The sequence below is a fragment of the Cladophialophora yegresii genome (genome assembly GCF_000585515.1).
Source record: "Cladophialophora yegresii CBS 114405 chromosome Unknown aczIN-supercont1.7, whole genome shotgun sequence".
Taxonomy (NCBI): Eukaryota; Fungi; Ascomycota; class Eurotiomycetes; order Chaetothyriales; family Herpotrichiellaceae; genus Cladophialophora; species Cladophialophora yegresii.
In genome coordinates, this window is record NW_006913051.1 from 2,136,300 (window position 1) to 2,159,489 (window position 23,190).

General features: G+C 54.2%; 8 protein-coding genes across 8 annotated transcripts; 4 read left to right on the forward strand and 4 right to left on the reverse strand.

The window, feature by feature from the left end:
• Nucleotides 1-21: 21 nt before the first annotated feature.
• A1O7_09880 (uncharacterized protein) lies at nt 22-4,665 on the reverse strand (the record flags this gene model as incomplete). The annotated part of the gene is made up of 1 exon (XM_007763865.1): nt 22-4,665. The coding sequence occupies one exon, from the start codon at nt 4,663-4,665 to the stop codon at nt 22-24; it is 4,644 nt and encodes a 1,547-aa protein (XP_007762055.1).
• A 641-nt stretch (nt 4,666-5,306) lies between these two features.
• Nucleotides 5,307-7,670, reverse strand: A1O7_09881 (uncharacterized protein; the record flags this gene model as incomplete). Its single annotated transcript, XM_007763866.1, has 1 exon — nt 5,307-7,670. The coding sequence occupies one exon, from the start codon at nt 7,668-7,670 to the stop codon at nt 5,307-5,309; it is 2,364 nt and encodes a 787-aa protein (XP_007762056.1).
• Nucleotides 7,671-7,969: 299 nt separating this feature from the next.
• A1O7_09882 (uncharacterized protein) lies at nt 7,970-9,328 on the forward strand (the record flags this gene model as incomplete). Its single annotated transcript, XM_007763867.1, has 1 exon — nt 7,970-9,328. The coding sequence occupies one exon, from the start codon at nt 7,970-7,972 to the stop codon at nt 9,326-9,328; it is 1,359 nt and encodes a 452-aa protein (XP_007762057.1).
• A 763-nt stretch (nt 9,329-10,091) lies between these two features.
• On the forward strand, nt 10,092-11,153 carry A1O7_09883 (uncharacterized protein; the record flags this gene model as incomplete). Its single annotated transcript, XM_007763868.1, has 1 exon — nt 10,092-11,153. The coding sequence occupies one exon, from the start codon at nt 10,092-10,094 to the stop codon at nt 11,151-11,153; it is 1,062 nt and encodes a 353-aa protein (XP_007762058.1).
• A 221-nt stretch (nt 11,154-11,374) lies between these two features.
• Nucleotides 11,375-14,452, reverse strand: A1O7_09884 (uncharacterized protein; the record flags this gene model as incomplete). The annotated part of the gene is made up of 1 exon (XM_007763869.1): nt 11,375-14,452. The coding sequence occupies one exon, from the start codon at nt 14,450-14,452 to the stop codon at nt 11,375-11,377; it is 3,078 nt and encodes a 1,025-aa protein (XP_007762059.1).
• A 1,035-nt stretch (nt 14,453-15,487) lies between these two features.
• A1O7_09886 (uncharacterized protein) lies at nt 15,488-17,209 on the forward strand (the record flags this gene model as incomplete). Its single annotated transcript, XM_007763870.1, has 2 exons — nt 15,488-15,539; nt 15,600-17,209. 2 exons carry the CDS (start codon nt 15,488-15,490, stop codon nt 17,207-17,209), a joined length of 1,662 nt encoding a protein of 553 aa, XP_007762060.1.
• A 279-nt stretch (nt 17,210-17,488) lies between these two features.
• A1O7_09887 (uncharacterized protein) lies at nt 17,489-20,191 on the forward strand (the record flags this gene model as incomplete). The annotated part of the gene is made up of 1 exon (XM_007763871.1): nt 17,489-20,191. One exon carries the CDS (start codon nt 17,489-17,491, stop codon nt 20,189-20,191), a length of 2,703 nt encoding a protein of 900 aa, XP_007762061.1.
• Nucleotides 20,192-20,951: 760 nt separating this feature from the next.
• Nucleotides 20,952-22,157, reverse strand: A1O7_09888 (uncharacterized protein; the record flags this gene model as incomplete). Its single annotated transcript, XM_007763872.1, has 4 exons — nt 20,952-21,439; nt 21,512-21,739; nt 21,890-21,962; nt 22,047-22,157. 4 exons carry the CDS (start codon nt 22,155-22,157, stop codon nt 20,952-20,954), a joined length of 900 nt encoding a protein of 299 aa, XP_007762062.1.
• Between the last annotated feature and the right edge of the window lie 1,033 nt (nt 22,158-23,190).

A 23,190-nucleotide genomic window follows, 5' to 3' on the forward strand; every position in this document is an offset into this window, starting at 1 on the left:
AACGCCTCGCGACAAGGACCACTAGTCCGCTTTCTCCAGCTCCTCTTCTTCGCCCTCAAAGCCAACGTCGGCATACTGGGTCTCATCGTCGACACGACTCAATATGTTGGCCATCTTCTGATGATTCTCTAGGAAGTCTTCGCTCATTTCGTCAAGCTGTCTGATCTGCTCGTGAATGCCGGCCAACTGTCCTGCCACGTTACGTGGTCTCCTATCAGTGGCGGTCGTGGTATCGTCGTCGTCTTCACCGCTGCCCCCTCTTAGCGCAGGCACGTCTTCAACAGGACTGGCCCATTTACTCGATTCCAATCCCGGTTTCGACGTCGTAGGTGATTGCGGGTTCATTGAATTCCTCTTGGGACTTTTGCTCTTCGGCCGAGGCTTGGGGCTCGACAGCGCAATAGGCTGAGCTTTCAACTGCTCGAGCTCCTTCTGCGCTGTCTCGGCCAGTGTCCGTTGTGTCTCGATCTCAAGCATTGCTCCTTCGAGCTCGACCTGAAGTGAACTGATCGTCTTGTTCGCATCAGCAAGGCTTGTGTTAGAGGCGTCGGCAGCCTTCGAATCTTGCTCTTTCTCATTCGCCTTCTCGAGTGCGTGCAGGCGCTTGAAGGCCGTCTCCAGCTGGACCTCGTACTCTGATCTGGCTTCCCGGATGACTTGCTCATGCTTAGCCTGCAGAGCTGAAAGCTCGTGCTGGGCGTCAAGGTACTTTCTGTTGAGCTCTTGAAGTCGTGATTGATCCGGGTGCGCGGCGGCTTCTCTTGCGGCCTCGAGCTCTCGACTCATATTGGCTAGAGCAGATTCTCTTTCGTCGATGGCAGCAGCCATCGCCTTGCTGTGCTGCTCTTCGAGCTCTTTGGTCCGTTCGAGCTGCTGAGCATGAGCCTCCTTTGCGGCGTCAAGCTCTTGTCTTATTGCTGCAAGGGCGGATGCATTCTCCTCGGTTGCAAGATCAACTGCTTCGTGGTGCTTTTGCTCCATTTCCTTGGCTCGCTCCTGGTGCTGTGTGGCCAGGGCTTCCGCTTCGGCGAGCTTTTGCTTCAGGGTGGCCAAAGTGGATTCCCGCTCCTCGTCCGCCGCCGCATGTTTCATTTCTAGCTTTTGCGCCTGCTCTTGGGCCTCAGCCAGCTGTTTCCGAAGTAGGTCCAGCTCGGTCGAGAATTGGCCGGCTTCGGCAGCCTCGCGCACCTCCTGCAGCTCCGCAAGGAGTTTGCCTAATGCCGCGTCGTGCTCCAGTTCGAGCTTTTGCAGCGCTTGCTCGTGATCCGTCTGCGCTGTGCTAAAGCGGGAACTAGCGGCCGCATTCTGCTCCTCCAGTTGGTCGACCTGAGACTTCCACTGGCTCTCGAGGGTCTTCATAACCTCGTCCAATTGCGCGTCGTGGGTTTCCTTCAACTTCTGTTCCAGTTCTCCCACCTCCAACTTGGCGGCCGATTGACTCGACTCGATGCTTTTGGCATGTTCATCTTGCATCTGCTCGACCGCTTGCTGGTGCTGCTGTTCCAGGGTAGCCTGCAATTCGGCCAGTGATTTCTCGTGTTCGACGCGCAAGGCATCCCAGTCTTCTTGAACCTTGGCTTCCAAGGCGGTCTTCGCGGCCACAACTTGGTCATGTTGGAATTGAACCTCGCTCATGCGGGCAAGCTTCATCACAGACGTCGACATGTCTGCTCTCAGTTTCTCGATTTCGTCATTGAGCTGTGCTTCCTTCTCTCGGCCATCCTTCTCTGTGTCTTGAAGGATACTCTTCATCATCTGAGCTTGCGCTCTGGCACCTTGAAGGTCCTGTTGAATCGAGTTCATCTGTGATTCTAGCTGGCGCTTCTCTTCCGCGAGGCTCGAGCGTAGCTCTTCCAGAGCCTCTTCCTGGTTTAACTTGGCTTTGCTCTCCATGTCTTGAAGTTGCTCGGCGTGCTCTTCCTTCAAGGCATTGATTGTCTCGGCGTGACGAGACGATACCTGATCTTCCACCAGTTTCAGCTGTTCGGCATGCTCTGCCTTGATCGTCTCCATGGAGTCATCGGAGAGTTTCAGCTGATCTTCCAGACTCTTAATCGCTGCGGCATGGGACTCTTTCAACGAGTTCAGAGCGACCTCATGCTCCGAGGTCCGTTGCCTCTCCAGATCTTCCAATTGCGAGGTATGAGTTGCTCTGAGCTCTGCTACATCCGCTTCTGCCGCGTGAAGCTGTTGCTGGAGCTCCTGCAGCCTCTCAATGTGGGCCTTCTCCGCCTCGTCGACAGCTCTCTGCTGCGCCTCAGCCGCGTCAGCTTTGATGCGATCTACCTGTTCATTGTGACCAGCTTCAATGACTCCAAGATCTTTGAGCGACGCGCTCATCTGCTCCTCCAGTTGCTTGATCTGAGCTGCATGTGTCTTTTTGAGGGATCCCGCCTCTTTTTGTGACGCCTGAAGCTTCTCCTCAAGCTGCTGAATTTGCTCGCTATGGCCGATCTTCAGGGCGTCAAGTTCTTCTTCGTGCTTCGACTGTGAGTTCGACTGGAGATCTTCCACCTCCTTGGCATGTGCAGCTTTCAGCGCAGTGATCTCCTCTTCATGCTTTGACTGGATTCCAGAGTAGATATCTGTAAGCTCCTTCTCATGGGAAGCCTTCAACATCGTGAGCTCTTCCTCAGCAGATCTACTACGAGCCTCATGATCTTTCAGGATCGTTTCGTAGTTTGACGCGGCCTCGTGAAGAGCGCTCGTCGCCGCATCCAATTGGCTTTGTAGACCGGCGAGAGCTCCCTCGTGTTCTGATGCCTTGGCCTCTGCCTCATCCTGTAGCTTTTGGAGCTGTGCCTCGAGGTCTTGGATCCTGCTCGAGTTGGAACTTTTGGCAGCCTCGAGCTCGGCGTTTGCAGCGGCAATGTCGGCTTCCGATTTCTTCAGCATGTCCTGCATTTTGGTATCGCCTGAATCTTGAGCTTTCTTTAGTTGGTCCTGGGCTTCGCTCAACTGTTGCTTGATAGCTTCTAACTGCTTGACCTGGGTTTTCTCAAGCTCTGCTAAAGAGGCTGCTGCTGTTGCAACTGCATCGGCCTTTTCTTGTTGTAGTGTTTTGATCTGCTCCTCGAGCTGGTTCATTGTCTTTGACTGCGCATCATCGGCCTCTTTCTTTGCCTGCTCAAAACTCGAGACTTGAGTCTTCAAGGACTGAACGACCTGCTTCTGACGAGACACCTCTTTGTTGACCTTTGCAAGTTCCTCCTGTTTCTGGCTGATCTCCTTCTGCTTGGTGGCGACTTCAGTTTCCACCTGATCCATGTTGCGCTGGTTTTCAGCTGATTGTGACTTGAGCTGGATTTCGAGGCTTCCGATCTTGGTCTCCAATGTGTTCTTCATCTCGCTGTAGCTGTCTGCCGCAGACGCCCGCTCTGCAGCTGTTTTGCGAAGTTCCTCCAAATCCAGCTTCAGCTGAGTGGCTACATCTTCGGCCGAGGCAAGTTCCTGCGACAGCTGGTTCTTTTCGGACTCGTGTCCATCAGAAAGTTTTTGCAGATGTTCTCGATGAGCATTCTCAAGCTCCTGGACTCTGGTTTTATGAAGAGATCCTAGTTCATCGATTTTGGCTGCGTGTTCTTTTCGAACTACTTCGATAGCTTCCTGCACACGACCACTCTCCTCCGCTGCACTCTGACTGGACACTTCCAGCTTGGTCCGCAGCTCCGTCAACTCGGTCTGCAAAGCCTCAGCTTGGGCTCTGCTTTCAGCCAACTCTTTCTGCAACTCGCTGACAGAGGCATCTTGGACTTCCTCAACCAAACGGGCATCGGCATCGTCCTGAGGCTCGGGATTCGATTCTCCCGTGACGGATTGAATTTCTTCCAATTCTGCCGTTGTAGGCACTCGATCATGCTTCCGTTCGTAATCCCTGACTTTTGCCAGGTCTGACTTTAATTTTGCAATTGTGGTCGCAGCCTCTTGACCCATGGAATGTTGCTCTTGTTCATCGGCACCATCGGCAGTCATGGCAGCTTGTAGCATACTGTTGACGAGTTCGAATTCCCTGATACGTTGCTCAATCAAGACTGACCGGGTGGACTTTCTCGATCCCAGTGCTGGACGGACGGGAACAGTAGTCCGCTCTGTTTTAGACGTAGTATTCTCCTTGTTATCCTCCGACTCGGCGCCCGATTTGACCGCGGGAGAGGCAGGGATCGTGCTTAGACGTTTCCTCTCTCCAACCGACGCTGCGCCAGTGAGCCTTGTTGAGGGGACTGGAGGTCGTGTTCGAGCAGTAGTCGGTTTCGCCGTCGTTGTTGAGGATTGGATGCTAGTTCGCCGCGCAGGGGTGGCAGCGACTGAGTTTGTAGTAGTCGAGGCTCGTTCAGAAGATGTAGACGGAGCCACGGACATCCGCTTGGGCTTTGCAGATATGCCATCCTTCTTTTCGTCGCCCGAAGGTTTCTCGTCCACTGTACTGTCCGAATCTCTTTTCTTATGGGTGGTAGTAGTGGTAGGCTTGCGGATTGTGGACGAGGTGGTGATCGGTCTCGCTGGCGGCTTGCTCAGCGAACTTCCAGCGGCTGGCCGGGTCGTAGAAGAGGTCGTGGTCGGCCGTGAAGTCGTAGCCAACCTGGCAGAGGTAGGCTTGATCGATGGCCTCGCCACAGGTTGCGCCGTCTTCGGCTTGATGGTTGTCGTCTCGTCCTTCTTGTCCATGACTGCGTTGTGAACAGGAAATCTGACAAGAACAACGCAGAAGGAGAGGTGAACGAAGATGTAGATGAATTGAGAGAGAGGTGTCAATCAGGCAAGGGCCGTGTCTCAGACCTGCTGGCTGATGCTGGCATCGACCGATTGGCGACGCAAAATTCGGGGAGCAGCGACGCGTTTATCAAGGTGGGCGTGCATAGCGTGGCCGAGCGTGATATGGTGGCGTAAAGACCCTGGGGCAGCCGTTAGGCAGCGTTAGGGTCGCCCCGACTGCCTAGGGTGCCTGCTTTTGGGCTTAGTTGAGGCGCAAGTAGACGCCGGTAGGCTAGTTAGGCTCGTGGTGGCAGGTGCCTGTACTGTGAGGCTACTGGAGGCTAGGGGTGCTCAGGCACCGACGTATCAAGTAGTGTCCTGCAGGCCCGGTGCCCCCACTATGAAGCCACTAATTGCGATGCTAACATTTTATCACAGGCATTCTCATCCCTAACTTCTTCCCCGAGATTACTCCGTACTCGTGTCGGTTTCAGCCTTTCGCTTGTCTCGCTCCTGTTTTACATGGCTGGCTTCAAGTAACTACATGCTACCACAGTACAGTAATTGGGGTATCTCTGGTCTGCACAAGCATAGTCATACATGTTGTGCACGCTTCAACCTGGGACACTCTTCAACCAGTCCCATTCGCCATTCATGTCGTGTTCAAGCTTGCTTGCCATGATCTGCTTGCACCACTTAGCCTTGGCCACGAGCGTGTCCATGTCATATTTCCCCAGGTAGCGGCCATACGCGTTCATGATTTCTTCCCACCTCGACTCTCCCGTGTGTTTCTGCAGCCCATTGGTCAGTGCGGTCAATTCCTGGTCAGTCCATTCCGGCTCGCTGGGAGCAGGAATATCTTCTGTCGGTTCTCGACGAAGATTGGGTCTGTTCCTCACAGTTGCGGCTTGGGTCTGGCGTGCATCGTCCCCAGCTTGGTGATTCGGCGCCTCCGATTCGTCGTTGGCAATGTCGTCGACGTCAACAACGTGGCCTTGTTGGCTGGAGAGTGGGTGACGCTCGGAGCCTGCGTTCTGATATTGATAACCACTCATTAAACGACTGTACTTGGTGCGAACCGAATCTCGCCATTTCCGATGCTGCTCTTCTAGCTGCATCGAACTCTGGATTGCCAGACAGTTGTGTTCATTTAGCCACCTCGACCTGGCACTTTCCACCAAAGCCTCATTATAGCGCTTTTTGAGAGACTGGATAGGCTGCGCGATCTCGGATTTTGTCTTACTCTTGACGCCACTTTCTAGCCCCGGTCTCGGAGTCCACTTGCCCGCGCTGTCTACCAACTTCTCCGTGATCTCCAGCAGCTGGCAGATCTTTCCGATGGCATATGCGCTGAGCCTGTTGTTCCGAAAGTAGGTCTTCAACGCCGATACTGACAGCCTCAACGAACGGCGGATGAGGTATCCGTAAATGTCTCGAACCATTTTCTGTCTCTCTCTGTCATAGTACATATCGGGCCTGTAAGAATATCGAGAGATCTCGTGGCAACGTCGTACTAGAACGCCCAGTTTATCCAATTCTTCGTCGCTTAACTTTCTTTGGCGCTCAGGATTTCCCACGTGCATCCGTTTGAAGACAGAGGTCATTTGTTCAAACGATCGGTCACAGGCTTTACCAAGTGTAGATTGAACCTCCGTTGAGGCCCTATCCTCTGCGACTTCAGCGGCACCGACCAGAGCAGTAGCCCAGAGCTCCTTACAACCATGGAGATGTACTGCTTCTTCCACGCCCGCCAGCTCTTCGTTGATTATTTCTTGGCGCCGCGCTTTGTCCTCAGCCGCTTGCCGCTTTGCAGCCCGGCAAGTAGCTTCGGTATGGGGCCGTTGAGACTTGGGAGGCGGCTGAGAGGGTCGATGGTCTTCCTCTCCTTGGTGAAGTTCGGGCGATACATTATCGGGATCGCCATTCTTTGTCTGTTCGTCGTCTGCCGAATCTCCTTCTGTGTCATCATTCTCCCTCCTTTCGTTTGAAACTGTCTCTTCTATTGACAGGTCATCTTCTGCTGTACGATCTGTACGTTGGGCATCACGCCCACCTCTGGCGAGTGGCTGCTGTCTCATTCCCGCCAGCCTGGCAGCTTCTGCTGGCGGATTGATAACTCCTGTTGCTGAACGACGATGTTTCTCGATCCGGTTTTGCTGATGATGTGATTCCTGGGCAGTTTTATGCGATTCCGGAAACTCCGGTGAAGGAGATGCAACCCTAGCTGCACTCAAGAACCGGCCGCTAGGCCCACGACTTCTACGAGGCTTCTCGGCAAGCCTGTCCGGATGTGCATCGTTGAAGGCAGCTTCTCCCAACGGTTGCCCATTGAGTTGTGAGGACGATTCGTCATCCTCTCTCTCGGCAGCTCTAAAGATGTCGTCCTCATCGAGGTGTGCTGCAGCAGCGGCAGAAGTCGAAACGTCTTTTGGAGGACGTCCTCTCTTCTGAAGAGACTTGACGATTATTGCCAACTTGTTTGTCTCCTTAAGTGGTCTCCCACGGCGCTTTCTTGGTGAGTCATCTAGGTTGATCCTGGCGTTTGTGAGCGTTGCCAATTCACCTTGGCCCTTGAATGGCGATGCTGTATTTTGAGACAACGTCTTTTTCAGCAACCGCAGCTTTTTGACGGGCTCTGTCGGTTTACGCCAACCCTCTTCTCCATCGTCTTCCGTCGGGTATTCGAAAAGGTTTCGATTGTTGAGACGCATAGGCGCGGGGAGTGACTTGCGAGCCTGTAACCTGGTAGACTGGCGCCGTGGAGAAGTCGTTGTCACGGCCAGAGGCTGGAGCTGGATTCGTTTCCTGGAGGGGCTCTCCACCATAGTATCACCACCTGAAGTACGCCTTCTCTTTCTAGAAGGGGGCCGAGCGGCGGCTGCGGCCTCCTCATTCAGGATTGCGGTAACATCTTCGGCGTCCTGCTCGTCGACTTCGACAGATCGGTGCACGCCCGATCTGCGCGTGAGTCGCCTCATGGGTGGTAGTGGAAGTGGACATGGATGCTGGAGGTTGGAGTCCCGGGGTCCTGTGGCTGCCGTGCCGTCGCGTTCATGGCGTTGAATGCGTTGCTGAGGGGAACGAGGCTGCAAGAACCCAAAGAGGCAAGTTAGACGTCATCTGCAAGGCTGGAGAACAGCCTCGTCAAAGACGGTTGGCCCTTTTCCTGTTTCCTGTCCGCGACCATGACATCTCCTTGTGCGCCAGAGTGATCATTGCGGTTAGGAGGGTATTTTGACTCTGATCCCCATCGGCGACTGCTTGAAAGAACGTGACTATGGCGAGTTTCCCCAGTCTGCAGAAAATCCCCGATATCAGAGCCCATCACTTCGAGAAACCGGGCAAGAAGATATACGACGGGGCCGACGTCTCTTTCTTTCTCACCTCCCTCGCCTACCGCGATGTTATGACATTCATGCTTCAACTTAACAGATCGGTTGTGCCACGCAAAAGCCACGTCGGCGAAGCAGCCACAACCTCAGCCTGGTTGTTGAACGCTGAGGACATTACCTTTTCAGACGCAGTTTTTAGATTACGTGCTCTACTGGACAAACTATCGCGCCTTATTGATGATGTCCCGCCGGACACTGGTCCGACTAGATTCGGCAACATCAGCTTCCGCAAGTGGTACAAGATCGTTGAAGACAGGATCGACGAACTGCTGGCCGAGGTTCTACCCGAACAGATCAAGCCAGCGTCGGAGGAAATAGCAGCGTACTTGCTGGGCTCATTCGGTAGCGCACAGAGGCTCGACTATGGCACAGGTCATGAGCTCAGCTTTCTGGCATTTTTGGCGTGCCTGTGGAAACTGGACTTCTTTCCCCCTTCGGAACCCGGTGTGGAGGAAAGAGGCATCGTCCTCGGCGTTTTCGAACAGTATCTTTCTGTTATCCGCAAACTGATCAAGGTCTACAACCTGGAACCGGCCGGGTCGCATGGGGTATGGGGTCTCGACGACAATTCGTTCCTACCGTACATCTTCGGCTCCGCCCAACTATGTCCCCCCATTGATGAGACCGACGAGACGCCCATAGAAGGGTCCCTCGTCAACGCGCCCGAACCGTCCTCCGTGACCAAGCAGAACCTAGTGGACAAGGAGAAAGACTCAAACATGTACTTTTCTGCCATCGCCTTTATCTACGACGTCAAGAAGGGCCCCTTTTGGGAACACAGCCCCATGCTCTACGACATATCCGGCATCAAGGACGGCTGGGGCAAGATCAACAAGGGCATGATCAAGATGTACAACGCCGAAGTGCTGTCCAAGTTTCCCGTAGTCCAGCACTTCCCATTTGGATCTCTCTTCAAGTGGGAAAAAGACCCTCAAGCAAAAGAGCTGCCACCCTCGACACATACTCAGAGCCAACCACTTCGGAACCCAACCGACACTCATGCGCCGAGTACCATGCGGCTGAGCGGCCCGGTGATCGGCACAACGGCTGCTCCTTGGGCTGGCAAGCCTCCAGCAGCCCCAATTGGGTTTGCCAACGGAGTCACGCAAGCGCCGTGGGCAAGTCGAACGCCAGCACCACCTCTACCTCGAGGGGGCTTTGCAGCGGCGCGACGACAACCGATGCCTTCCGTGAATGAGACTGGCAGGAAGCCCACCCAACGGCCTTTAGACGAGCAGAAATGAGCACACGCCAGGAGGAATAGAACCGGGGTGTATGATTATGTTAATAATTACGGGGTACTTGCTATGGTGATGAACCTATGATAGTCGTGGGCTGTTTTGGGGGCCACGCAGCCTCTGCTCTAGGTAGCGGAACTAGAGTGCGTACGAAGCAGCGAGTACCTATAGTGTACTGTATTGATATGGGTATCGCTTCAAGCTGGAGGAGCGGGCGCGTGCCCACAATGGCGCATGCCACAGCAACATCGATGGCGCATGCGTGGCGCATTACTGGCGAGGCGGCCTCGGCGGCTTAAGTAACTCATTAGTCATCCACAAAATTCCCCGCCGTACCCCGTAGTCCGTACTGGGTACATTTACTGGAACTACTCGCGACTCTGCCGCACAAGGACGGCGGATTTCGAGTCGCAGCAACAAAACACTCTACACACAGCGCAGTGTAACGGCGGATACCGCGAAACTTCCGCCATTGCTTCGTTCATTGCAACACCCTCTGCGCCCTTCAGGGTTCACACATCCAATAAACCTTCCCACGAGAGATGTGTTTAGCTGCCCCCAGTCCTCGCCCCACCTCACCCGCTCAGCATCTCACCAACAACTCCACGCCAGACTGTTCTGTACAGTCTAGAGACTACTCGTACACTCCAGTGTCTCCAGCGGCTGCCTTAGCCACGGCCTACTCCGCTCGCGCTCTCCTAGCAGCTCGTCCTTCCCCGTCCTCCCTCTCATCCTACGAGTACCTCGTACCGCCACCACCACCGCCAAAATGCAAGGCTTCAACATGGGCCGCTACATCCCGCCTGACCTCGAAGGCCGGGTGTCCGCCAACACGGCCTCAGGCAAGGGTCACGCGCTCGGTTCGCGCGCCCGCAAGCTCAAGTCCGAGGGCATCCTGACCGTGCGGTTCGAATGTCCGTTTCCCATATGGTGCACGACATGCCATCCCGAGCAAATCATCGCGCAAGGCGTGCGGTTCAACGCGGAGAAGAAAAAAGTAGGCGCCTACTTCAGCACGCCCGTTTGGGAATTTCGGTTCAAACATACGCTGTGCGGCGGGTGGGTGGGTGTGCGCACGGATCCACAGAACGCCGAATATGTGGTCACTGAGGGCGGGAGACGGCGGGATTTCGGGACAACAGCAGACGATGGTGTGGGGCCACGCGCAGTCACGGAGGAGGAGAAGGACAGGCTGGAAAAGGACGGCGGGTTCGGCGCCGTGGAGAAGAAAGTCGCGGACAGGACTGTCGCAGAGACGCAGAAGGCCAGGCTGGAGGAGTTGATGCGCGCGAGTCGGCGCGACTGGGAAGATCCGTACGAGAAGAGCAGGTTGTTGAGGCGGGGATTTCGCGTCGGGAGGAGGAAGAGGCAGGCCGACGAGAGGACGGGGGAGGCCTTGAAGTTTAAATTTGGCCTCGCGGCGGAGATGGAGATGTTGCCCGAACGGGAGGAGGATAACGAGAGGGTCAAGTTCTTGGAGTTTGGCGAGCAGAGCGGCGGACCGAAGGAAGGCTTGAGCTCGAGTAAGCCGTTGTTTCGGAGGGGCATTACCGCCACTGGTGGTGGTGGTGGGGGCTCCTCGAATGCTGCCTCGACTACGGGCAAGGTCAAGGCAAAAGCCGACAAGAAGGAGATGTTGGGCAACGCATTGAGAGGCAACTCCAGAACTGCGGTTGATCCGTTCCTGCGCGACGATAATCTCTGGCAACCGAGGGTGAAACGGAAACGAGAGGACGGACAACCTGGAAGGGAGCTGGAGGAGAGGAAACCTGCTCCTGTTGATGGCGGCACCAACGTGGCGTTGGTCGGTTATGACTCGGATTCATCATGATACCCCCGGACATTTAATGTCCATGCACTGTATGATTTTACAGATATTACTTGTACCTGTATATGACTTTTCCCACCAAGATATGAGCCCTGGGCTCTATATCGTTCAAGTGCGCTTTGAGCTCCTCTCGTGGCATGATATCATATCATCCCTTGGACGCTTCCTGTTTCCTGGGCAAAAATTGACTGGCCGTCCCAGTGCACTGTCGAAGAACCCAGCATTCAGTCCATCTCTCCCAGGCTATTCAACAGCCACTCAGGCTCAGCGTCGTCTTCCTCGGGGTCATGCGAGAGGAGGGAGCCCGGCGTAGGAGCCGAGGCAGGACTTTCTCCATTTGCGGCCTCGTGTTGGTTCAGCTCCAGTGTGCCCTCGTCCGGGTTAGCAGGAGGCGGAGGTGGAGGCGGTTGTGCCGCGGATGGACCAACCTCAGTTGAATAGACCATGGCCACTTCAGTATTTTCGCAGTCTCCGGCGTCCCGGTATTCATGGCGAATGTTGTTGGACTCGGGGCTTCCCAGAGTGGTAGACGCGGTCGAAGGGCCCGTAGCGGCGCCAGCGTCGTTGGCCGTGGCCGAGGCCGCGTCCGTCTCCGGTCCGGGTAAGAAGCCTCCTGCTCGTTCCTCGTCAGTTGTGCTTGCTAGCGTGTGCGTTTTGGATGCTTCAGTCTCGGTCACGAAGCCACCACTTGCTTCGTCCTCGTCGTCTAACAGAAACCCGCCACCTTCATTGTCGTCCTCAGCCTCGTCCTCGCGGATGAATCCGCCGCTTTCTGAATTGGCAGCCGCTTCGGAGTCTACTTTCCCTGGTGCGAGGATTGCGGGATGGTTATTGTCAAGCATGAAACCTCCCTCATCGGCCACGTTAGGTTTGTTTTCTTGATAGTTGCTCTGCTGCATTGGTGGTTCTTGCGCGGGCGGTTGTGGGAGCTTGTGGGGAGACCGAACAACAATAACCTCTTGATGCACCACTTCCGGGGGAAGCTCGAGCGGTCTCAAACTGGGCATCTTAGACGGCGTCAGCGCTGTCGCAGCGCCCTCGTCGCTCTCGCCGGGTTCACCTTCTTCGAGCATGAAACCCCCTCCGTCGTCCTCCGGCTTATATGTGGTGTCATCTTCGTCGTCATCGTCGTCCACAAGGAGGGCTTTGCCTTTTGTGCCTTCCTCACGATCCCCATATTGGTGCTGCACATGTGCTCGTACACGCATTGCAGTGAGCCAGCGTTTCCACATCGCCAGAAGGATTTTAGTTCGTGCCTCTTCGGCCTCTTCTGATGCCTGCGACTCTAGTGCTTCAATCACGGTGATCATTGCATTCGTCATGTTCATGGCGACTACTACGCCGTCGATGACAGCCGTGCCTTGTCGGCCTTTGAATTGAAAGCCTGTCACAGCATCCACGTAGTCGATCCCAAGAATGCGAGTTGCTTTCGCGGCAAGAGGATGTCGGATGTGGACGGCCCCTGCTGGAATCATTGACGCCACGTAGACATCGAGGTTACCGTAGGCATTCCTCGGTACTTTGCCGTCGACGACCGGAGGTGGCTTGTGCAAGCTAGTCTGGAACTCGGCGTATAAAGCCGTGCCACCGGCGGCATCTTCGTCGTCATCAAAGTCATCGGCAGCCGGCGTCCGGGTCCGTCTGGGAACAGCCCGTTTCAGCGGCTGCTCCCCTTCGTTGACATCTCTTCCTCGTCGATACCAAGCATCGGCAGTTCGGCAAACATGGACGTCTCGGCGGCGAAACACGCTGACGAGCTTAGAGTCCTTTCCGAACCCTATCTTGACTTTGCCTGACTCGCGTCTCGGGTGAATGACTTCGTTCTTGCGCAAATGCCGCTCCAAAACATACACTGAATGACCTCGGAAATCTTCAATGTTATTAGGCATGGGCTCGCTCTCGGTGCGCGTATGAAGAAACGCATCCTCAATGTCATCTCGAGCTTCGCGAAAGGGCTTCTCAAAAAATCGCATGGTCTTATCCCACCATTTCTCGCCTCCTGGAGTGCTTTCGACCCGCTGTTTTCGGACCTTCGAATTGTAGAATTGAGTGTAACGTCTCGTTACGTCTTTTGCCGAGCCATCATCTTCGAATGCAATCACGTATGTCATCTTGTTGTAGCTGTCATTGGCGTAAGGTTCAAACCCCGTCTTCGGCTTGTTGATCGTTTGACGGACGATAGGGTCCACAGGAATCCATGTTTGTATGGCCGGAGAGAAAACCTCAACCCAAAAGATCGGAAACATTGACTCTGAAAACACTTTTCGCGTCTGCGCGCTTGTGCCGGATGTTGAGCCGTAGTCTTGAGGAGGCGCACGAATATATTCTGCCTTTGGCTTCTGCGGCGTCTGTCCCTTTGCAACTCTCGAAAAAGGTAAGACTTGCAACGAGCACACCAAGCGGGCGTCAACAGCAATGGAACGAAGTAGGGCACAGAACAGCTGAGCAGCTAGATCTCTCGACCCACGTTTTGAGATCGCTGCAGTCTTGAAGTCATCGAAGTCGAGGTCCTCGGTGTCATCGCTTTCCTTGACAGCATCGACATCATCTCTCCAAAAAGCACGTGTCATCCCCCTTCCCTCTATTGTCCACACGCTTTCCCAGATAGAGCATACTTCTTCGATTCCTGTCATGAAGGACCGGTTTCGTTCATATTGGGCCTTTCGTTCGTCCACATGAAGCAACGATGTAGTTTTCCGCCGGACAAGGGGCTTCAAAATGGCTTGTAATGTCTCACTATTGCACCAATGATTTCGACATTTGAGATTCGCTAGTAACATGACGAGATGCGCTTTATGCACATCCAAACGAAGCCGTCTTTCTGCCGCATTTACAGGTTTCCGTCTTGGTGTAGCACGTGTAGGCGTGGACACTTTGGAAAGGTTGAGCTCGAGAGGCTTCTCGTCTGGTTCATCATCGTATTCAGCCTCTTCAGCAAGTGGCTCGAGGTTGACATCCTCAAATTCGGGATCTGACTCGGTTGCAGTATCGAACTCAGTGAGGGTGACCTGTTGGAGCCGTGCAGGTTCGGACTCGACGGGTGCAGGACTTCGAACATTATCAGGTCCGCTGAATAGATTTACATCAAGCTCAATCTTGCTCCAGGGTTCCTCGCTTGTTTTGCGTCGCTTTGCTGGTCTCGGGGGCGAAGCTGTGGCATGCTCCTCCGCAAGAGCCTCAGCAAGCATCTCGCCATAGACGCCTCCAATGTCATCTTCGGGCCTGCCACGACCACGCTGACTAGCAGACTGACACGCTGCCGGGGCCGGTTGTTTTGCTGTACGTTTCTTCTTAGGCGGCATTGAGTCGGACAGCTGTCAGGACAGGTTATGACATGTCGCTTTTGCTTTCAATGCCGATCTGCAGCGTCCCCTGCTGTTATCATAACGGCATAATGGTCCCCGGTGCCTTCAATCAATGATCTGCAGACGGTTCGAGGAAAACTGCCGTTCGGGAAAGAGACTTGGTCCGGTACCGGTGAAAATGCGATACAACGGCAAGGGGATAAGTCTCTGCCACCGAATGGATGTTCGCTCTGTTGTAGCCTGATGGCCAGAGTCACATGATGTCATAAGAATACTGTCACGTGATCATGTCCTCTGGGGGCACATCGTCCATTATGAGTACGGAGTACGTCGCCGCCAAAAAAGCTACCCAGCCTGTTACAGGTCGATAGAGGTGTTAAGCCGACTCAAGCATGTCCAATCCAAAGGCCTATACGTAGACTGTAGCGAGACAGCGTGGCTGTGCCTTTGAGAGTTCTGCGATTTAGGCGAGCTCAAAAACTTGTATCAACCGCTCTTTTGCGCAGGAAAGTGAAGACTTTAGTAAAGGGGGCTTAGTGAAGGGCGGAGGATTCAGTGAAGGGGAGCCAATATCTGATCGATAGTGAATTTCCCGCCCGCCGGCGGAAAACCGGCCCCCACCCCCCTACATCCCCCCTTTACAGGCAAAAAAGCAATTCCCAGCACCCCTACAGTGCTATAGGGGTCTTCGGGCTGAACTGGGAATTGAACCCAGGACCTCTTACATTCAAGGTAAAGGACCCAAAGCAAGAATTATACCACTAAACCATTCAGCCGCATGGGAGAGACCGCCTGTGCGGATAATTCGAGTAGCAATTTTGAGATTATATGTTATCACCCGAAAACCTTTGTGGACCTCGGAGCCCGGCTAAAGCTTCCCCAACTGATGTGAACTCCGATAGTGGCGGCAATTTGCGGCGAAATCTCCAAGAATTGTTATAACAGCAAAAAATTTGTAGGACTTTCATATGGTCCAGTAGTCAGTCTTGCTCCAGGGCCCCTTCCATTTCGCAGCCCCAGAGGCAATACAATATGGGGAGCTTGAAGACCCATGCGGCGCAGTTGGAGCGCAACAAAATCAAAGGTTAGTTGGCACAAACGTCTGTGGTTCTTTTCCATACATAACACTAATCCTCGGGAGCAGACTTCGATCCCGAAGACGAAGCATATCTGCAACCAGCCGGCAGTGACGACCCTGAGTCTGAGGAAGACGGACGAAACAATGCAGGCCGTGAGCACTACGAAGCGGTCGATCAGAGCCGATTGCGAAAGCCAGCGCAGCCAATTCTTGGGCCAAAATATGAGGGCGTGGCTGTAACTCGCAAAGCGCTGGAAGATGATGCTGATGACGACGATCCATTTGCGCCAGTTGAAGAAGACGACGAGGAGGATCCCTTTGCCACCAAGGGCGGGCAAGCTTCCGGCTCCGAAGGTGGGCCAGAAGAGGCTGACGATCTGGATCTGGACTTAGAAGCTGAAGAGGACGAGGAGATTGACAGTGATGAGGCCCTGGGTGAGAGCGACGTGGAGCGCTTCAAACACTTGAAATTTCGCGGCAGCAAGAGCAATCAGACAAAGGCCGTCGGATCGGATGAGGATGGGTTTCCAGAAGCAGATGCAGATCCAGAGGATTTGCTTTCAGACGAGTCCGACAGTAAATCCACCGATCCTTCTGACATTGACATGGAGGACAAGGAAGACGAAGATGACGCTTCCTCGGCATCTTCAGCCACTTCTCCACCTCCACGGCGCAGCAAATCAGCACGTTCCATGGATCGCGAAGAACTCAGAAGAGCCGCAGAGTCCGCATCAACTGCTGGGCTGGCATCTACGCTTTCAACTGGGGCCACTGCCGACGTGAAGAAAGGTCAGGCGGTCAAGCAGCAGCGGCAGGCCTTCGAACGCCTCCTAGATGCCCGGATCAAGCTACAGAAAGGTGTTGCTGCTATGAACGAGTTGCCTTCGGATACAATCACCGATGAGGAAGTCAAAGCTGCCGCAAGAAAAGCCGAGGATGCGGCGCTCACGTTATGGTCAACTATTGATTCCATCCGCTCGAGCATCCTCTCCAACCAGATTGACACTACCCCTGACTCCAATAAGGCAGAACGAAAGCGCCCGCTCAATCCAACAGGCTCGACCTCCCTTACACAAATCTGGGAACACACCACCTCTCTCGAGACGCAAGCCCAGGCGCACCGCCGCACAGTCCTTGACAAATGGCACACAAAAACCCAACCAATTCTCGACACTACGCAACAACGATCAAAGCTTCTAAAGCCGTCACAAGCAGGGAATTCCCGCCTTACAGACGTGCTCGACACCTACCTGCTTTCAGAATCCTCCAAGATCACTTCTCATTCCTACTCGTCGTCAACCCACGCATTCGATGACACTACATTCTATCAATCCCTCCTCCGCGACCTGGTCGCTTCCCGCTCAGCAGCGAATGCCAGCGGCGTCCTCACCACGCAACTGGCTGGTCCTCAAAAGTTACACCCAAGTGGCAGTAAAAACAAAAAGATTGACACCAAAGCATCCAAAGGTCGCAAAATCAGGTATACGGTACACGAAAAGCTAGAGAACTTCATGGCACCTGAGGATCGAAATACGTGGACGGAGGCTGCGAGGGCAGAGTTCTTCGGGAGTCTACTAGGAAACGTGAATGCATTGGCAGAGAAGGAAGTAAGTGGAATGGATGAAATGGATGAAGAGATCACCGAAGGAGAGGCGTTGAGGCTGTTTAGAAGCTGAGATGAGCTTGCCTACGCTCTCCAGAATCACGAAAGGCTACTATCTTCCCACGTGTCCTCGATTTCTTGACGATAAGTGAACAGCCGAGTAGCTCGTGGTGGTCGATGTGCTGACGAACCAAATCTCAACGTCACGTGTGTCGTGTTTCCGGTCGCGTCGAATGTGGACGCGTTGACATCATGCGAACCCACTAGGACGCATTTCCGCCGTGAGGGCGTCGAATTTCGAGACTCCCTCGCTCTGTTCCTGGCAGACCACTCTCAGTCTCTCTATGGCAGGATGTCTGAAAATTCCCTGCCGTGGTCCATTACCAGCACCAAGCGCAAATTCAAGTCAGGGCTGCTACCCACGCCTGCAGCTCGGAAGCGGCGACGGGTAAGTGAAGCACCGGACGGCACCAAACCAGCACGCACAAAAAGTCAGCGGACTTTGACTCAGGCTCGATGGTTGACTACTCTGCCTCCGAGTTACAATGATGGCGACATGCAATTGCTGGATGAAGGGCAGCTGCGAAATGGGCAACAAAAGAGGGAATCCAGACGCAATGTGAAGAAACGCGATTCTACCTTGACTCAAATCGGCTTTTTCGGCTTTCCACCCTCCGAACAGCAGGACTTCGACCATACAATGGTTACATCTCCCGAAGGACGTGCTGTGCCTCAACTAGACGGAACCCACGACAGTCCAAGGAAACCCCGAGCCCGCAAAGTGACCCCAGCCGTGGCCGTCTCATCCTCAAAGCGAAGGGCCGCACCGGAGAGCCAAGAAGAATACAAGTCTAGAACAAGAAAAAGGAAGAGTGAGCCTGCTGAACAACAGCCAAGTGGCTCAGCGAAGAGAAAGTCCAGGCGCCTAGCGACGAAGAATGAGGTCTTCTCAGACCCGGTCCAGAATTTCGACTATTTCGCACAAGCACTGCCCTCTCCTGCGCCCGTTGACAAGGACGAGAACACCGACGAGCCTTTCAACTACCCGTTGGAAATCAAGGACTCCACAGAGATAGACGAAGATCCTTTGCCAGAACCACGTCCGGCTTCACGTCCCTCGTTGCTACCAGAGACTCCGAAGAAATGTATTGTTTTGTCAAGTCAAACACCGGAAAGTCTGTGTGCGAGCACACGGAGGACGAAAGGAAGGATCTGTGAGACTCCGACCAAGGCTCAGCGAACCCCACTGGCTGAGCGCTCGACCAATGTGCCCGTGTATAATACTTCTAGAAAAGCCGGGACGAGAGGTCGGACTCCCAAGCGTCACTCGCCGAAACGCAAGGTGATCGTCCTGAAGCTGCCAAAGCGTAATCAACAGCGGCATGCTACACGTATCGAAGACTCTCAGAACTTGTGGTCGATTCCATCATCTTCGCCCAAACCCGGGACGAATCCTACGCCGCCTCCGCTGGCTGCAGTGGTACGCGGCACTGAGGGCGAACTCGAGATTCCGGCAACAAGCCAGGCACAGGGTACCCAGGAGAGCCCTGTTGGGAGCCAGGACAGTCTACCAAGCTTTGCTAACCTCTTCTCCGCACTGGGAAGTGGTGGAGCCAAAATAGGTACTGGCGCCCATCCTCACTCACCAGGGGCTTTTGTAGAGAAAGGGGAAGGCATTATTGTAAGAGATTTTGCTGCTGTCGCTCCGTGCAGTGACCCTCGCCCCGGCTCGACTGATGCCGAGCACCCGCGGTCGCCATCTCTTCAAGTCAAACTAGCACCAGAACTATGCAACTTCACCGACAGAACTTCAAACATTAGTGACGAAGACTTTGAACAGCTGGATTTCGGCTCACCCGTGGCGAATGATACGCAGTTCAATGTTCAGGTGCAGCATCGCGTTTCCTCCCCCCTCCCGTTAAAGCGAGCACCGGGAACTCCAGAGGCAGTGATCGATCATTCACGTCCGTCAACGCCGACATTGCATGCAGCTGGTGTCACGTTTGGTCACGGGCCCGACACTTATCTTTCTGATACTGAGAGAGTAGGCTCGTCACAGTCCCCAATTCCAGCCCCTAGATTGGTGCCGCGATCCAGCGTTGACCCGGATCATGCGGGCGTCGTGCTGGACGATGACGACTTGAACGAGGTGCCTCTTCCGAGGACGCCTGTGTTTATCCATCCAGCAAGTATCCGTCGCACAACTAGTACCCAAGCGCCGCTGAATGACGCCTCAATCGACTCATCCTCGCCCCGACTGCGACCAGTGCGGAGCAATACACAAAAGTCTATCCATCCTGCGTCAATTCCGCATCCTTCTCAGATGTCCACTCAAGAGCCTACGCAGGCATTCCTGCCACCTTCATCAATGCCACAGAATGGCTATGATGATTCAATGGGGAGACCCGAGACGTTCAAAATCAAGGACTCGAGTTCTTCAAGTGTACATATGAGTCAGATCCCTCGCAATCGCGAAAGTAACCCAACTGGACTGGAAGCTGGCGAATCTCTTAGTTTAGAGAATGGCTGGGAAGATGAGGGCGATCTTGATCTCGACCCTCCGTCATCCCCTATTCAGCCTTCTCAAACACCGCGGCCTCAGGCAAAGCCTCTGCAACGGCCTCTGGAGACAATTCCCACAAGCAGGGAAAGCGAGATGACCACTCCTGCCTTAACTTCTGGGACCACATCGTCTCCACCAGTGCAGCGACACTCCGACCTTGGGAATGATTCGGATCCCGTTCATGATTCGCAACTATCTCCTTCTTCCAAACCCAGGCGCTCAGGGCCTGTAAGGAGGCAAGATATGAGCGACGACTCCCACATTCAAGGCTCTCAACCCTCGGACTCTCTCCCATCCACACCCGACAAGCCTCCGCCCCTGCGGAAGCAGTATTCCCCGATCCCGGGTTTCAATAACGAGACACAATCGAACTTCACGCAGAATGGGCACGTTACTGCTGCGTTTATCCACCGCCAACGGGAGGCTGGACTGTATCCGACGTGGTTTGTCCCTACGCCGTATCAGGTACCGGGCTATACAAGACGGAAGTAACTTCATTTGAGGGTCATGATGGTATCGACAGCGAAGACGTCGAAGAGGTGGGATTCGCGTATGGATATGCCGCAGGCGACAGTGATAGCGATAGGACGTTCTGTCTAAATTAGTTGTGGACTTACGGGGACAAGCACTCTTTCAGTCAAGTGTGCGCGGGAGTTCAACGTTGTGACCAAGCTCTGTGTAGCGCTACACAGGGTGATGTAGCTCAGATCCTTTCCTCACGCACCAAGTGTCAGCGTCAGCATGAGAAACGAGCAGCCGAACCAGATTACATACGAGTGAATGACAAGTAGATGCCTAAGTATCTGATCTACCTCTTCTCTCTCGAACCAGCTTTCATCAACAGAACTAGCATGGAAGTACTTCAATTCGTAAGCACCCATGGATGGAGCCTTTGAATCTCATAGTTGACCTAGGTATCCATCAGTGAGGCGCTTTAATTGTCTTTCAGCCTGTGAAGTGCCAGATATCAGAGCCAGCAGTTCTCTGCGCACAGCCAGCCTGCGTGCGCATGCGCGGCATGGGGTGCGCCGGTTCAGGGGAGACAGTCTGTGGCACTGATCAAACACCTATTCGCTGGTCCCTCCCTCGCCTTCCACTCGCAACCCAAATTGTGTCCTTGATACGGTGATAGATAGACCTTAGCCAATCAGTCACTTTGCAGTGTACGTGCAGCTGATGTTTTAACCTCCTCATGTATGCATTTCCTTCCCCGGCGGAAAGAGCCATAGACAGACCGACTGCAAGAACTCATTCATAACTTGCTCCCCCTCTGATTCCGGTCACCTTGATCCTCATCTTCCTGGAGCACAAAGTACCACTTGACGCCCAACATGTTAATCCACCCATCCCCACACAGACCCTCTTTCCTCGCGACATCCAACATCCCTTCGAATCTCCTCCTCCCCTTGACCTCGATGGTGATGCTCTCCAACCCCTCCGGTTTTCCATCCACTCCAGGCACAAAGCTCAACCTCGAATTGGTGAACACCAACTGACTTTTTCCCTCGCGTGGGATCCCGAAATAGTCCTCCCACTGCCGTGCGGCAGCTTCCACGTCTGCTTGCCCCGGCGCCAGACGCAGCGTGGTGTTGAGCAGCTTTAAATGCGCACAGCGCTTCATCCCGCTCGAATACTTGTGGTAGTCACTCCCACAGGCGTGCCACGGACTGAACGCGCTCTCTAGGGGCGTGGGGTTCGTTGGCGACGGTGCGTGCGAGTCTAATTCGGGCATCATCCCGCCTGCGTTCCACATCGTCCTGATAGTCAGCGAGTCGGCTCATTACCACGCAGTGAAGTCTCTACTGTTCTCACCCGCAATTCCCTTCGGATGGTACTGCACGCACAGCACATCGTCGTGCGCGTGGCTGAATATCACCCTCGCGAGGCCGCGGGATTCAATGTCCTTTCTCCGCGCTGCGGCGTCCAACGTCTGCATGATGATCATGTACCCTCCCTCGCCTCGCTTCTTGAGCAGTCTGCCCGCGGTGGTGTCGTCTTTGAAAGGGGCGACAACTTCGATGAGATCGCCTCCGATGGCCACTTGTGCCGGCGCGAGTCAGCAAGAAGGCCACCTGGTGAGTTTGGAGTGGGAGCAAACCCCAGCGCCTTTGTAGTGAGAGTGGGAGTGGGAGTGGGAGTGGGAGTATGAGTGCATCGAAGCAACCCTGGCAGCATTTCTCACCTACATACCTAGAAAGTTCTTCAACCCCCATTGCGCAACCTGCGGATCGACAAAGACGACTTCCGTCCCGAGAACGGTTGTCTAGGTATAATTATTCACGAGTCCTTACAGGTAAGATGAAAGGACGGGGCGTCAAGAGTCGGGGGAAAGCAAGCACCTACGTACCAGGAGATGTTGAGCGCGGTCGAGATCCTCTGCCACCAAGGCGATCTGACGCAGGCGTGTCGGGGACGCGGTGGTCAATGTTGATCCTTTGTCATCGTTGGTGTTTGCCATTGCTGCTCTGTATGTGCCTCGCCCTGGTGTAATTAGCCGAGCTTCGAGTGACTCGCCTTCTCGCTCAGTAGTGTACTCGCTACTTTCAGTCGGTTGTGCCAATGAGCCGTTTCCAACAAGGCATAACTATGCGACGCTTTTCTCGAGAGATTTCACTGTTGCCGTGTCGAGGAAGGTCTTACGATTCATATCACCATCGCAATACAGTAAGCTGACGTGCGCGAGGAGCGAGTGCTGTCTTTGTCCATGGACCTCGGCATAGCACCGCGCAACGAAACCTCCTCACGAAATGGCACAACTACCTACTGTACTGCTGTCATGCCTTTCCTAAAATACGTACCAGGTAATTATCAAATGCGAAAAGCGAACACCATGTATGCGCATCGGATCAAGACCGGTGAGATCCCACGCAGTATGCAGTCAGTCATTTACTACCCCTTTCGCGCTGCTCTGGTCACGCATCACATGAACTGCCACCTCCACCTACGAGGGAGATATACTTAAAAGGTACGGAGTACTCCGTAGTTTACTCCCTACAGAGTGCTACATACCTCATACGTAACCATACATGACCACATGCGTCAGCTCCAGTTCACCAAAAGCATTGCTACGTAGCTAGGTACTCGAGGCGCCCAGCACCTAGGTATGCTTTCTTCGTGATACAGGAGGAGACACACGACGAGGACCATGAAAATTGCCATGACTGCTACTACGGTCCCAGCTATCCCGATGCAGCGCGAGGGTGGTGTCCCAAGTCTGCATACCTGGTTAGGCCCATCCCAGGTTCGCCAGGACGAAACGTTGCGAGGCACAGTACTTGAATGGTAGTCGTCAAAAACGGATCAGGACTGCAATGTCGAAGGAGCGCAGCTACATATATGTACGCGAGCAGGAAGCTGTTGTCCGATCGCAGACTGTCCAATGCTGTATCAACGCAAACTCCGTTCATTGACGTAAGTTGAGTTGAGTTGAATTGTCGAGGCGAACTGAAGTGCAACGCTCAGCAACAGGCTTGGTCTCGTCGAGTTACGAG